Genomic DNA, 14,187 nt, shown 5'->3' with positions numbered 1-14,187 from the left:
TCCGTGAGGCTGTGCTCCCCAGGAGTGTGGTGATGCCTGGCACTGTGGTTCTCCTGCCTGTGCAGGACTGGCCCTGGCACAAGGCCTGTGCCACCCAGCTGCTGCTCGCGGTGCTAGGGGCAAGCAAGGGTTTGGGACCCTCCTGCCAGCTCAGCCAGGTGCCAGAGGCATCACAGAGCTACCAGAGAGGTGATGGATGGATCCAGGATGAGGAAATGCACCCAAACCTTCTGTGGTGCCAGCCCCAGCAGCCCTCCTGTGCCCCCAATGTCTCCTTCCTGGGGAATTTAGAAATGGACTGGAAATGGAGCAAGAAACAGGCTGGTGCTGGTCTGGGGGGGAGGAGAGCATGTGGAGCTCCAGGCAATGGGTCTATCTCCCAGCTCTGTGCTCCAGACCTGGCTCCCACTGGCACTTCAGCCAGGATCTGGCCCTTGGGCTCGAGAGGTGGGCGCAGACCTTGACAAGGGTCTCCATGGGCAGCGCTTTGCAGGTCCATTGCTGGGTCTGCTGAGATGGCCATGAGCCCGTCCTGCCATCAGGTAATCCTGCTTTACAGCTTCCTCGTCTTTCCAACTGACAGTGCACACGAAACCCTGTGAGTCCTGCATGAAGAGGGCAGTCCCCAAAGTGGGGACATTTGCACTGTTGCTACACCAAAGAGCCATTGGTGATTTACTCAGGTTCTCCTCACAAGCGCAGGTGCCCACACGGAGGAGTCATGGAAGTGATATGGCTGCCTGTGTCCAGGGCTGGGAGAGTTCTCCCCGGAACATGGTGGGATTCAATGGGCAGGGGTGAATGGTTGTCCTGCTTGTGATGCCTGGGGATACTGGGGGAGAGTTGTTCCTCCTGCCTCCACTGGCTAACCAAGCAGCTCTTCATTTTCCTCCTCTCATGTGTGGAATCTTCCCCTGCCCGCCCCCCCATCATTATCAGAGTCCCATTTCCCAGTGAGGCCATACTTGGTGAAGGGAGACAGCACATCCGACCAGCACACTGGCAATGGGTCTGTGTGGGCCCCATGCTCTGGGCTGGCTCCCTGTGCACTCCACAGCAAGTGTTGTCAGCCAGCTGGAATCTCAGCCCCCCAACACCCACCCAGCAGCAGGCAGACACCTTTCTTCTGCCTGTTCAGGGCAATCACCCTGCAACCCCCCCCCCCCCCATCTCTCATTCCTCTCTGAACCCTCTGCTTAGGTGTGCCCCTTCTCTCTAGTCCCTCACAAAGCTTTGGCAAAGGGCCTTCAACTTCCAGACCCCGACTCCCACCAGGGCTTCAACCAGAGCAATTAGCAGCTGCCAACAAGCACCTGCAGCCAGGCTGCTCATCAGATAAATTGGATGGAGGTGAGCTAGGTATGTTAGTAGGGTTTCTGGTGTTGTGGGTAGAGTTGCCTGTGCTTGCTTGGGTTTGTGTGCTGCCATGGAGCCTCAGCTGGGTAAGGGGTCTGCAAATGCTGTGGGGTCCTTCAGAGCTGGAGCTTGGCTATGGCTATGGTTGGGCTATGGTGGCTGTGGTCCTTGGGAGGCTGCAGGGATGAGCAGGGTTGTGGCTGCTTGGCTTCTGGGGCTTTGCAGCCCCTGAGGGTGTGAATGTCTTGGGACTGGACTCCCATCCTAAATGGTGCCTCTTTCAGCAGCCAAACCCGCTGGCATGGCCCAGTGCTTTCGGGCCCAGCACCCTCCAACCCTGCAGATGGTCAAGGAGGCACTGCGGGCCCATGATGAGAAGAAGGGTGCCTCAGTCGTTGCCATCAAGCGTTTCATCCTGGCCAAGTACCCCACTGTGGACCCCATCCGCCTCAAGTACCTGCTGAAGCAGGCGCTGAGCAAGGGGCTGAGCTGCGGGGACCTGGTGCGGCCCCACAACTCTTCTTCTGTGGGAGCCACTGGCACCTACAAGGTGAGCAAGGGCTGCTGAAGCCACAGGGCTGGGGACTGAGGTGCTGCCTGGCCCTGTTGACACCCCTCTCTCACCTCTAGCTAGCCCTCAAGAAGCCACTGCACAAGCAGCAGGTGGGCCAGGCAGATCCTGACAGAAGGCAGGCTCCAAAGCCAAGACAGAAAGGGACCACCGAGGCCTCTGTGGCAGGAGCACAACAGCAAGGTAAAGGGCTGCTGGTCCTGTGAGCCAGCTCACACTGCCTGGCCCCACCTGCACTCATCCATTGCCCTTCCTCCGCAGGTGCCACGAAGCAGAAGCCAACAGCCACAAAGCAGCAGCCAAAGGCGAAGCCTGTGAGTGTGAGTGGGGGCCAGAAGTGGGGTTGGGTGGCTCATGGCATGGCAACACCCTGAGGTACTCTCTTCCCTTCCCTCCAGGGCCAGTCACGAGCAGCAGAGAAGCCCAGGAGCGATAGAGCAAAGCACCCTCGAACTGCTGACCGGCCCCGGGCTCATGGCACAGGGCCTTCGGAGCCCCTGAGAACTGCCAGCCGCCACCAGGCCCCCCGAAAAGGACACTCAGGACCCAGCGCAGCTCTGGCTGCTGAGAATGCAGGAGGGGGTGAAAGTGACAGTTCTTCAGGTGCTGAGGTGAAGGGGCCCCAAAAGGCCCCCAGGGGAAAGAGCAAGGGGAAGGTGCCCAAGGGGGCACAGCAGGATGCCCCCAAGGCACAGGCAGGTCAAGACCAGGCAAGGAAGCCCCGGGTGACTCCAGGAGCTGGGCAGGGGAAGGCCAGGCTGAAGAAGGCAGCTCCCACAGCAGGGGACAGAAAGGCTCCATAAGGAGCTTAGCCCTGCTTCAGCTGGCCCCAGGCCCTTGGGGTCTGGGCTGGTTTCAGTCCCTAGGACAGGTTTTAACTCGGTGTTCTCCTCATCCTAATAAAGCTGCTTTACTTGCCTCATGGAATGGCATGACTGTTGTGGGTCCCTGTCCCTGCACTTCTATCTCTCAGTGCCAAAATCCCTTAGCCCTGTCCTCAACCTGCATGGCATGGTGGTGAGCTGATGCTGCAGGTTTCAGCTGCCTTGCTGCCATTGCTCTCTCTGTCCCCATATGTCCCCAGCTGTGGTGCCAAGGGGATGTTGGGCTTTGGGGGCTGTGTGTGTGCAGGCTGGCAGTGAGCTCTGGTGCCAGGTGATGGGCAGGGACCCTGAGACCCATGGGACGCAGCATGGTGATGCCCCCAGGAACAGAGAAGCTCAGGTTTGACCAGTTCTGTTGTGGAACCATGGTGCCCACAGCCTGTGTGAGGTGTGCAGCCCTCTGTCCTCCTGGCTGCCCTTGCGCTAATGCCTGGCTGAGCTGGGATTACAGGAGCACCAGGGCAGCAGGTCTGGGTGCATGCCATGGGCAAGTCTCTCCCAGCAGAGGTGAAGCAGCCTGTGCTTTAACTATAATAAGAAGAAGGTAGAGTTGTTTTAGGGCTCAAAAACCAAGTTTGGGGTGTTACTGTAGCCTCCAGCTTAGCTCATGCTCTTATTACCTGTCTGTGACACAGTTCCCACCTACAAACCTATCTCGTGAGCTCCTGTGGGTCTGTGTATCACACTTTCATTTAATAACTTCAATTGCCTGAATTTCTCTTGCTCTGCCCAGAGCAGAGCCCTTCTGAAGGTCATGCTGATCATGTAAAGGGTTACAGTCCTCCTGGGCAGGAGAAAATAAGTGGAAGTAAAACTCTTTCGAAAGAGGATTTTGTTAATCTGCAACTTGCCTTGCCGTTGCCCTCCAAGGCTCCTGGCCTTGCTTTGGGGCTTAAGCAAGAGCTGAGCAAACTAACTTCTCTTAAACTTCAGCCTTGACTGTGTTGATCCATCTTTAATGGAGCTGGAACTCGTGTCTCCACAGGGACAGGGTGGGGAATGTGGCAATGTAACTGAGCAGAGTTCACTGCTTTCTCAGATGGGGGTGGCCTCACAGAGCACCACTCACCTTTGTGGCAATGTCCCAACAGCGGCAGGCAGGGGCTGTGTCCTCCCTCTCAGCAGCCACCAGGTGTGAAATGCAAAGCTCTCTTGCTTTGAGAGAGCCCAAATAATTAAATGGCTGGATTTAGCTTTGCAAAGAATCAGCTTCCTAGCAGAAGAAGAAAATCCCTCTGGTGTCTGGAAAGCACAGCTCTTATTAGGGGAGGGGGAAGATTTAGCAATGCCATGGTTATTAAGGGCCCTGGGCCACAGCTGGTGTTGGGGTGCTGAAGCTGCAGACTCGAGTCTGGCAGTGCAGGGAGGCACTGGCTCCTGGGGCTGGGGAGAGGCACCTGACAGAGGTGAGGGTGCCTGGCCTCAGCTGCTTCTGTGGGGTTACTGATCTTCATGTGCACAGCACTGGTCAGTTCAGGTGCTGTTGTCCTCATGCCAGTTGTCCCCTCCCGTGCCTGGTCCTGGAAGGAACCATTGCACTGGCTGTGGGAGTGGTGTGTGGAGAGCCCCGAGGGGTACAAACCTGTCCTCACTGGGCTGCTGACCCCACACATGGTGTCTTGCATGTGCAAAGCTTGTCTGTGCAGGTGTCTTCCATGTGTGTCCTCCCCATGTGCTTGGCAGGAACTGCACTCCACAGGTTCAGCACCTTGTTTTATTACAAAGATAGGCTTTTTCAGGAGTCTGCCACTTCCACTACACAGCAGGTAAGGGCACTACACCCACAACACGTGCCAAGGTTTAAAAACATCTTACAAAGGGCTCAGAGGTTCAAGACAACACTACAAACCCTCTGCTGAAGTTGTTCCTTTAAATGGTTGTAGCAACTACTTTTTCTCTCTTTTTTTTTTTTTTTTTTTTTTTGGCTTTGGAAAAAATTAAATAGTAGAACAATAGCTCCAATACATGGCCCAGCCACAGCACCTGGAGGCAAACTCTACTTACTCCTGGCTCACCTGTATCCTTTCCCTGTAACAAACAACATGGGTCTACAGCTCCATGGCCCTTTCCCTGCCTCCAGCCAAGATCAACATTCTCTGCTACCTTGGTTCTTCTTGCCCTGGCCTTTCCTATGCTGGGCCTGCCTACATGTCTGGCAGCTATTCACAGTTTCTAAAAGAAAAAAAAACATCAAGAAATTTTTGTGAAATCACTTTCAAAATAAAATGTAGCCCAGCTACATTCTTAGAGTTTCTATTCTGAAGCCACATCCTCAGCAAAGACATTGAGACCTCCACAGTGTAAGTACTTTTTCTGTAGTTCTCTTTAAAAAAAACTTTGATCTTCCCCTTTCCCTCCCCTCCCTCCCCACCTTTTAACATATTGGATAAAGTCTATTGTTTGTTTTAAAATAGATATCTATGTACACATACACAACTCTGATGTTCTGGTTTCTGACAAATGTGGCATTACTGGAAATGATGGAATGGAGACCACCTGTCCATGGCAGTGAATCACCCAAGAGTTTTGGCGGACAGTCATCCAATACCAGACTGCATCCTAGCCAGCTGGATGACTAATGAAGGCTTCCCTGACACCCTCCTGCAAGTGAGGTAGTAACTTTGTTTCTGTCCTATATGGCAGGTCAAACCGCGGTGGCTGTGCTGGCTCAGCCCTATGGGCAGGAGCCTTTGCCCGTGCAGGAATGCTGGCTTTGAACACGTAGCATGGGCATCCAGCCTCTACAGGGGGCCTGTGTGACGCTGGACAGGAGAGCAGTCATAGCTCCCCGGGCTGTGGGAGGGAGAACAGGCCACCAAGCTGGCTTGGGGGTTGCCCCAGTGAGATGCTGTGGGGGCGGCACTGGGGTGTCTAATCTCGGACAAGCTCCATTTGTCTGCCACAGGGACCTTCTCCCTGACCCCAGCCTGAGCTGGGGCACTCTCTACCATAGTTTGCAGCTCTGGGTGCTGGAGATGCTCTGCTGGCCTGTGTCACTGCCAGGGGTTGGGTCCAGTGCCTCTGCCTTTAAGGGCTGAAAACAGGCTGGCCATGCAGCAAGCCCCACTCTCTTGGCTGCTCTCAGGTACCAGCCACAGGGCTGGGCCCAAAGCAAGCAGAATAAGCTGCTTTAGGAGACACCTCTGCAGCACTGGCCTCGTGTTTAGTGATGGTCACAGGGAGAGGCAGAGACAATGCTATCTGGTGTTTGCCCTGCGTGTGGCTTGAGGCCACTGGCAGAGGGGCTGTCAGCAGGTGCTGGCCCTATTGGCATGAAGGGTGTTACGGAGGCTGAGGTGGGGCAGTGCCAGGGACACGTGTGGAGCCAGTGTGGTGGGGCAGGAGCAAGGGCCACGGTCCTTCCCTCACCCGCTGCATGCAGTCTAGGACCATGCCTGTGACCAGCTGGCTGGGTGGTAGAATGTTCACCTCCCCACCATGCTCCAGCTCGCCATGCATGAGAGACCAGAACCCAGGAAAGGCAAAACAGCCCTTCTCATGCTAACACAGACTGTGCTCCCTCCAGCTCCCAAACAGCTGTCTCCATGAGGGATAAAGTGCTTTCACCATGCCTTAGCTGCTTGGGAAGCAACTGCTTTGTCTTAGCCCCGAGTTTCCTATGTTGCCCAAGTCTCAGATGGAGGAGTGGTTATGTTTACATATACAGTACAAAAATTAAAAGGCACAAAAATACACAGAATGCAGCAGATAGTGAACAGCTGATAAGAGTCCCTGGTGTTGGAAAAACAAGGATGTTGGAGGGATGGAGTGGGAGCTCAGGCTGTGATGCTCTTTGCTGTCTGTGGTCATTACTCCCTGAGGTGACCCTTCTGCTTTGTGTCTGTTGTTCCAGCCTCTGCAGCCTTGTCCCGAGGAACCACGCACAGGGATGCATGGAGTGCTGACTGCTTGGGTGCTGACCAAGGGGAAAGTGGTGAACTGAGCTTGCCACAACTGTCATGCCTCCATTTCTGGCTAGCAATAGCAAATAAATTATGGGTGCCACAGCGCAGACCAGAGGAGTTTTAGCTGCTCGGAAAGGTGTCTTGTGGCTTCTTGAGAGGTGGGGGAAACTTTTAGCCATGGCCAGGCCCACCCCATCCACAAGGCTTATCTGAGTATGACCAAGGTCTGCCTGTGGCTGAAGGCAGGTTCCCTTGTGGCACTGTGCTGCAAGAAAGGTCACTTCCAGGGCTGCAGCCAGCCTAGGCTTCACTGCAGGACTCATAGATGTTGTCCTCCATGAGTGCAATCACTTGGTCAAATTTGTGCTGGAGCTGGGTGCGCTTTGTCGTGGGGTTTGCATCCAGGGCGGCCACGATCTGTGGGAGACACAGGCAGGCAGAGTGCTGAGACAGTGTGGGGTGCCCACCTGCCAGCCCAGCTCCCCCCACCAGACCTATGGAGCCCAAATCCCAGCCAGAGCTCCAAAGGGGAGAGCCCACCCCTGCCCCACAGCCCCTGTGCTCACACCCTCGGCACCCCTGCTGTCCTAGGGTCCCTGGTCAGGGCTGGCAGTGGAGTGGTATATGACAAAAAGGCACTGCTATAATGGAGCTGAGGGCACAGCACCAGCCCACAGGTTACAGGGGGGCAGGAGCCAGCCAGGGCTGCTGCCTTGGTGGGGTGGAAGTTATTTTGGTGGTGAATGCTTTGCTCTCCGGAAAGGGTCTACACATCTGGCAGCCCTTCTTCAGCCCAGCCAAATACTGTTAAGATCAGCTGGGAAAAGCCAGCCTTCTCTTCCAAGAAGTTACCAGCCAAGGGACAGAGAGTAGGTGCATAGGCATCTATTACATCTGTACTGCAGTTATGCACACCCTGATAATCCCTGTTCTGTGGGACTGGATACAGGTGTCTGCCTGTGGGGTTACCCCTGCAATGGTTCCTCCTTTCCCAGGCAGGCCAGAACCCAAGTGCCAGAAAACCCACTCACCTGGGAGCGGTATCTCTTAGCGTATTTGTATATCTCAGCCATGGCAACATTGGTGTTGAACTCATTTCGGTATTTCTTTATAAAGACAGAAAAAAGAGAGGAGAATATTAGCAGGATGGAGCATGTGAGTTCCAGCACAGCCAGCAGGCACCGACTACAGTAAAAGCAGGTTTTGCCTGACTTTACTGTCACATTGTTACAGCTGGATTTTTAAGGAAGGTGCATTTGCTTGCATCAGGGTGGGTCTTGGTCTTTTCAAACCAGCTGTAAATACCCATGCTGGGCAGCACTGCATATCCCTCTGTGCCCAAAGCCATTTCACAGGAGGGGGCAGCACATCAGCTGCACCGCAGAATATTGACAGAAAAATCTTGCTTGGTGCCCAAAGCTAAAACACCCTGGGGAGAAGGTTTGATTTTGAGGAACCTGCGGTGCATCACTGGCAGGACTCTGATCTGAAGTGTGGCTGCCAGCTCCTGAGGCTGGTACCAGGGTTGGCTGCCAGTGGCTGCCTGGGACTCAGAGCTGTTCCTGGCAGTTGTGCCTGGGAGCCAGCAGGCTGGGTGGCTGCAGGACTGCAGAGATCCTTGCCTGAACTTCCTGGCTTTTGGCACTGAATTTCGCTCTCAACTCCCAGTGGTACCAGAGCTAGTTAGGCTCAAGCAAACTCATGGGTGTTTACTGCAGCTCTGGCAGTAATTGAAGATGCTTGGAATTAGGTCAGATGAAATTTGTGTTTGGAAGTTTCAGGCAAAATGTCCTTTCTTGTGTGCTCCTTCCAGCATCTAAGCAGTAGCTGATTGCGACCTATGTGCATTCCCTGCTGTTGCCAGGCTCCAGCAGGACACTGAGCCGGCAGACTCAATCCCATCCCCTCCACCCCCTTACCCGTGACTCCTCCGCGAGGTGGGCATTCATCTCCTGCTCACTCAGAGGGGGCATGTCGTGGATTTGCTTGTAGTATCTCTGCACTATCTTCCGGTACTCGGGGATCTCCTTGGCGTACAGCAGTTTGTTGGTTGGGGAGTCCTAGAGTGAGGGTGAGACACCGAAATCAGGCACTGTGTTGTTCCTGGCTGAAAACATTATCCTGTGTGCCTGACGAAAGCACTGATAGGGACCTCGGCTACAGCTGGGCACAGGGAACAGCTTCGCCTTTGGTCCCAGCTGTCACCGAAGTGCGGTACAGGACAGCAGCGAGGCACGAACAGCTCATGGCAGAAGGGCTGAGACAAATCAAGGATCTGTGGATGGGCACCATGTGCCTGTGCAGCCGCAGCACCATCCCGCTGCCCTTCATCCTTGTGTGAGCTGAACATCCATCAGCTCAATGCCAGAGAAGGGAGTGAGGGGTGTGTGTTTTAATTTGCAGCAAGTGCAGGCTAAAAGCACGCCCATGGCCAGGCAGGGTGGCTTGCTGCCAGGTGACGCTCTGCAGGTGAGGTAGCATGCCCGTGCCAGATCAAACACTTGGGCTCTGTGGTGCTGTGTGTGTGGAAACTGGCAACAAGGGAAGGGCTTCTGCATGTATTTGCTAGGGTTTCTTGAGCAGCCACATTGATTTAAGCCAAAGAACAAAGCCATCTTACAAGTTGAACCTTGTCAGTTGAAATGTTGCTTTTGCATTTTTCACGTAGCTTTGATTTATTTTGCATTGGCTAATCCAGCCTGCCTGGCCTAAATTGAGTGCATGTAAAGTAATTAACGGAGAATACTGAGTTCTCTTGATTAATGTCAGCTTGGACACAGCAGCCTTAACCTCCCAGCCACACAACTGGGTTATGCCAGTGGAGGCACAACCCTGCTGCCCTCCTTGCAAACAAAGAATGAATAATTTTAACCTCAAGGCAATGCTGCCCTGCTGATACCATTACCCCAGGAATGAACTTGGCTGCCTAGCCTCATGTTGCATCCCCAAGGGGAACCGCCCCAGGCTTGGGGACACCAAAGGGAGTGAGATCACCATGTCCTGCCACCAGTGTGCGGGACTGCTCCCCAGTGCTCTGACAGGTGGAGAGGGGACCTGTGGACAAGAGAGAGTGGTGGGTTCTGCCCGTGGGCAGCATACTTGGCTGCGTCAGGCAGGAATAGGGGAGCCTGGGGTAACTCCAATCTGCTGCTGCAATCTGTAGCTTGGCTAATGCTGCAGGGGAAACAGAAAATGGGCACCAGATCCCACAGCAGTTTATTTTCAAACCCAGTGACAAGGCATTATGAGAATATGGCCAACTTACAAAGAGCCTGCTCATAGCATTATATTCTTTTTCCTTGGAAACACAAAGGAAAACCATGCTGCCTCTTTTCCAAGTTATTTTTTAATTTGTGTCCGATTTGTCTCTATTACGAAGAGATGGGCACTGGTTTATTAACTGCTTGTGCACTGTAGATGTATGGACTGAGTCTGCTCTCACATTTGCAGTATTGAGAGCAATGTGCTGAAACCAAGGGAAGAATCCAGCCTGGAAAAGGCTCAGTGATACACTGTGTGTACATGCAAACTGATTTTTATGCTGAGGATTTATCCTTCCCACATTACTCAACAATTCATTCACTTATGCTATTGTATTCCTGAAAAATGTTTCCATCTGCTGTCTGACTCCAGCTGACCCCTCTTCCCCTCATCTGCCACTTGACAAGGACAAATTGTAGGTGTTTCGTAACACATGCAAAAAAAAAGACCAAAACCCAAACAAACAAAAAATCAAGCACTCATTAGATCTTCCTCCAGCATTAGCCTCTCCCAACAAAGGCTTGCTGCAGCTCTGGGGCTGGGGGCGTAATGCCCACCCCCTCACTGCCGGCTGTCCCCCAAGTCACACACTGTCACCACCAGTCTCTGGGCTGGGGGGACACTGGGGGTGAGTTACAGCATTTCTTAATAAAATTTATGTCAGGAAGTTTCAAATGTCAACACCGTGCTCAGCCAAGGCAGCAGGAGAAGAGAATATGCACACGGGATGTCTTACTGCTGGCCAGCCCTGTGGGACTGTGTGTGCAGCCTGAGAGTGGGAGATGGGACCTGGCCCATGCAGCCTGGCGTTTGCTTGGAGCAGGCTCAGCTCCCCCCTCAGTGTGCTGAGCCCACCGGCCTCCAACCGCACATGGTCACTGTGGGATGGACACGCTGCACGGGAGGAGAGCATCAACGGTGGCTGTGTTTGCCAGGTGCCTTCCATGTGCTGATGGATGGTGTCACTGGGATGGCCCTGGACAGCCTCACACCTCCAGGTGAGCCAGGCCTGGGCTCTGATGCCTGGACAGGCAGAGCCTGTGTTCTCAGAGGATTGGCTCACCTCCTGGGCTTCTCTCTTAGGTGAGAGGTTGTGCAGAAATCACCAAGAGCAATGACTGAAGCTTCACCTGGAGCTACATCATTTTCCATCCTGTCACTGGGAGTTTATGTTGTCCCTCAGCTACTTTATGGGATCATTATGCTGATGATGTCCCCTAAACCAGCCCTGACTGGGCGAGCTGGGCTCCCTGGTGGGGTCTGTCCATGCCCCATGCTGGTGCCCTGAGCAGAACTGGCCCCCACCTGTGCTCACTGTTCCATGTTATGCCCCTGCCTGAGACAATAGCAGAAAATACTCATCTGCTCCAGCACCAGCTCAGCTGGGTCAGGAAGCATTTCAGACACGGTGCTGAGTCAGCAGGCACTGTCCCATGGCTGCAGGACAGCTCATGGAGCTGATGGGTAACCCTGAGCACACAGCCCAGTGGTTGGTCTCCCCCACCCTCAGAGCCCCCCAGGCTGGGGGCCCTGCCTTGTGCTCATCGTGCCTATGACTGTGCGTCCCCGCTCCCTGGCTACTGTTTGTGACAGAGGAGGTGCAAATTTCAAGCTTAAACCTGAACAAAAGGGTGGGGAAGGGAGGGGAAAACGCACCCCTGGAGACAACCAAAACTCAGCTGCATGAGCCCAAGCAATGGCTCCAGCCAGCCATGGGAGGGCGGCTGGGCTGGGGGGAGGCCGGGCTGGTGCCCTCCTGCAGTTCCTGCCCACACAGACTGGTCCATGTCTGTGACTGCCTGAGCAGGAGTGTGGTGCCCTCGCTGGATGTACCTTGCCCAGCTGCAGGTCGGAGAGCGAGCAGGCATCGATGAAGGCCTGGGCGATCACAGACAGACAGGCGTCGATGTGGTCTGTCTTGTCAATGTCAAAGACGAACTGGGGGTTTTTCAGGATGTTGACCCAAAACCTCAGCGGTAGGCTGCAAAGGGAAGGATCCAGGCACATGCACCAGATGAATTTTTGTGTACCAGAGGAAGAGGGGTGGAAATGCAGGAAAGATGACGATAGAAAGGGAGTAGTAGAGAGGAAAGCTGAGGAGATGGGTTCTGCTATTTAATCACCCCCTGTAGAGACCCTTGCCTTGACAGAGGGGCAGGCACACACCTTCATCCTCAAGACATTTTTTCAAGCTGGAAGATGTGGCACGGACAGGTGATTGTACATACAGCCTTCTCTAGGCACACACATGCCCCTGCTCCTTCAGCAGCTCTCAGCAGGCCCAGAGAGGCACCAGCAGCTTTGCCTGTGTGGGTCTGTTGAGTCAGGCTTCCCCACTTGCTGCTGATTGGAGCAATGGTGTCACCTCCTTTTCCCTCTTTACTGACAGTAACCATCATCTGGTTCTGATAGTGAGCCTGGCCCCACAAAATGCATGTCATGTATCTTTTTTTCTGCTCTCTCATAATTTTCTCCTTCAGTTATTTCACTGCTGATTTGGCCACAATACAGCTTCAGTCTATTGCTCACCCTTCCTACCCTCCACAGCAGCTAAGAAGTGAAAGCCACTGTAAGTCTTTGCTCTACAGGCCAGTGAAGGTAGTAAAGAGTAGGCAGAGCTGTTGCCCAATGGTTGTTTCTGCATGCCTGCTCTCCCAGTAAAATTTGGTTTTAATTTTCACACTTTGGGCTGGAAACAGTTCCTGTCTCCGCAGTCTCCGAAGTGCTGAGCCTCTCCTTGACACTCTCTCCAAGCTCCCTGCTCTCTCAAATCTTCTGTTTTCTTTCTTCCACTATTTCCCTTTCGCTTTGGCTCCTGCACCCCATTCCTGCTGCTCATGTCCCTCAGCACCACTCAGTCTAGTCCCACTGCTGCGGCGCTCACCAGCATGCCACTGTCACAGCACCCGCTCCCCGAGTCCCCTGAATACCCTGGAGACTCACCTTGGTTACAGATGTGAGCCAGGAAAACCGCCACTAAGGGCTGAAAAGGCAGAAGGCAAATGAAAAGGATCCAAATATGCTAGTTTTAAAATTTCCATGACCTTTTAAGATATGACATGGTTTCAGACTCTGTCTCAGATCCCCAGTGCTTGCAGCTAACACTATTGGCTGTCTCACATCATCCTGCTTCTCCTTTCATTATTTGTGTGTGCCAGTTCTTTCTGCCCTTTGTCTGCCCATGCCTCCTCTTTCAGCTCACTGTTCCCCTGAGCTTCATATTTGTTCAAAGCTCTCCAATCCTGTGCTTGGCTTCATCTTTCACAGCCCTCTCTGCCACCCTCCCTGTTTTCCAAGTCCCTCTTCTACTTTTAGCAACCTAATGATTAGTCCAGGACACCGGGGTTTTGCAGCTCCTGCTCCCAAGAGATGGAAGGAAGAAAAGAAGGATTTCCTTTTCCAAACCTGTTGGTCTTCCAGATGTGCAGAGTGTCAGGGTCTGTGATCCCTCTCTTCTCTGCCTGCTCCTCTAGGAAGTCAAAGAAATACTTCACAGCCACGGGTGGTTTATCGTCTCGAATACTGAGAATGGCTTTGAACAAGTCATCCAGGAACTTCTGGAGTGTGCCCTGCAGGACAAGGACACGGTGGACCCTGGTGAGAGCAGCAGCACCCAAACCCAGGAGAACAGTGGAGGGGCTGTGACTGCTGCACACAAGAGGAAATGCTTTGCTGCCAGTTGGATAAGTCAGAAGAGAAAGGGGATGCTGACGCAGAGAGGGAACGGTTTGTTTGTGGATAGTAATATAATGAACTTGCATTTGGGGTTAATTTCTTTTGGCATTGAGATTTTCTTTCTTACTGCTGGGATCTCACATCTGTGCTTTTTCTGTACAGCACAGACAAAGAAGACCAGAGACTGCTGGCCATCCCTGTGATCTTTTTTTCAGTGAGGCACCATGCTGGGATTAAAGATGGGCCAGATCTGACCTCAGATCACACAGACATTTCTCTTGCTCCCACAGCTGAGCATCTCCATCTCCTGTCCCTGCAGCATCTCTTTCTGGGGACATGGGTTCAGGTCTCAGCTATGCATTGGAAGCCCTGAGGCAGCCAGAATTCCTTTTGTCTGCATGGCCCCCAGTCCATCCTGGGGAGAGCATGTGGGGCATCACACAGTAGCAAGGATGAGCTGGGAAGCTGGAGGGACCCTGAGGAGCCTGACAGCCTCCCTAAACATGCTCCAGCCATCCAGGACAGGATTCCCACT

At 53.6% G+C, this 14,187-nt stretch overlaps 2 protein-coding genes across 3 annotated transcripts in view; one reads left to right on the top strand and one right to left on the bottom strand.

The window, feature by feature from the left end:
* Positions 1-850: 850 nt before the first annotated feature.
* LOC125331370 (histone H1.8) lies at positions 851-2,854 on the top strand. Its single transcript, XM_048315258.1, has 4 exons — positions 851-1,906; positions 1,987-2,110; positions 2,189-2,247; positions 2,326-2,854. Exons 1-4 carry the CDS (start codon positions 1,625-1,627, stop codon positions 2,728-2,730), a joined length of 870 nt encoding a protein of 289 aa, XP_048171215.1. The 5' UTR covers positions 851-1,624; the 3' UTR covers positions 2,731-2,854.
* Positions 2,855-4,511: 1,657 nt separating this feature from the next.
* Positions 4,512-14,187, bottom strand: part of PLXND1 (plexin D1) — a 70,415-nt gene continuing 60,739 nt past the window's right edge. For both annotated transcript variants that reach the window (XM_048315255.1, XM_048315256.1), the window contains exons 32-36: positions 13,383-13,546; positions 11,811-11,958; positions 8,636-8,776; positions 7,748-7,822; positions 4,512-7,133 (exon numbers count right to left, since the gene is read on the bottom strand). In XM_048315255.1, the coding sequence (XP_048171212.1) occupies positions 7,017-7,133; positions 7,748-7,822; positions 8,636-8,776; positions 11,811-11,958; positions 13,383-13,546 (645 nt within the window). In that variant the 3' untranslated portion in view covers positions 4,512-7,016. The remainder of the gene's footprint in view (positions 7,134-7,747; positions 7,823-8,635; positions 8,777-11,810; positions 11,959-13,382; positions 13,547-14,187) is intronic.

The sequence above is a fragment of the Corvus hawaiiensis genome, chromosome 11, assembly GCF_020740725.1.
Source record: "Corvus hawaiiensis isolate bCorHaw1 chromosome 11, bCorHaw1.pri.cur, whole genome shotgun sequence".
Taxonomy (NCBI): Eukaryota; Metazoa; Chordata; class Aves; order Passeriformes; family Corvidae; genus Corvus; species Corvus hawaiiensis.
Note: the sequence above shows the minus strand (reverse complement) of the source record. Positions and strands in the feature narration are given on the sequence as shown.

Coding starts and splice junctions, on each gene's coding strand:
- LOC125331370 (XM_048315258.1), top strand. CDS start 1,625: ATGGTGCCTCTTTCAGCAGCCAAACCCGCTGGCATGGCCCAGTGCTTT. Junction 1,907..1,986: donor GAGCCACTGGCACCTACAAG/GTGAGCAAGGGC, acceptor TCTCACCTCTAG/CTAGCCCTCAAGAAGCCACT. Junction 2,248..2,325: donor CAAAGGCGAAGCCTGTGAGT/GTGAGTGGGGGC, acceptor CCTTCCCTCCAG/GGCCAGTCACGAGCAGCAGA.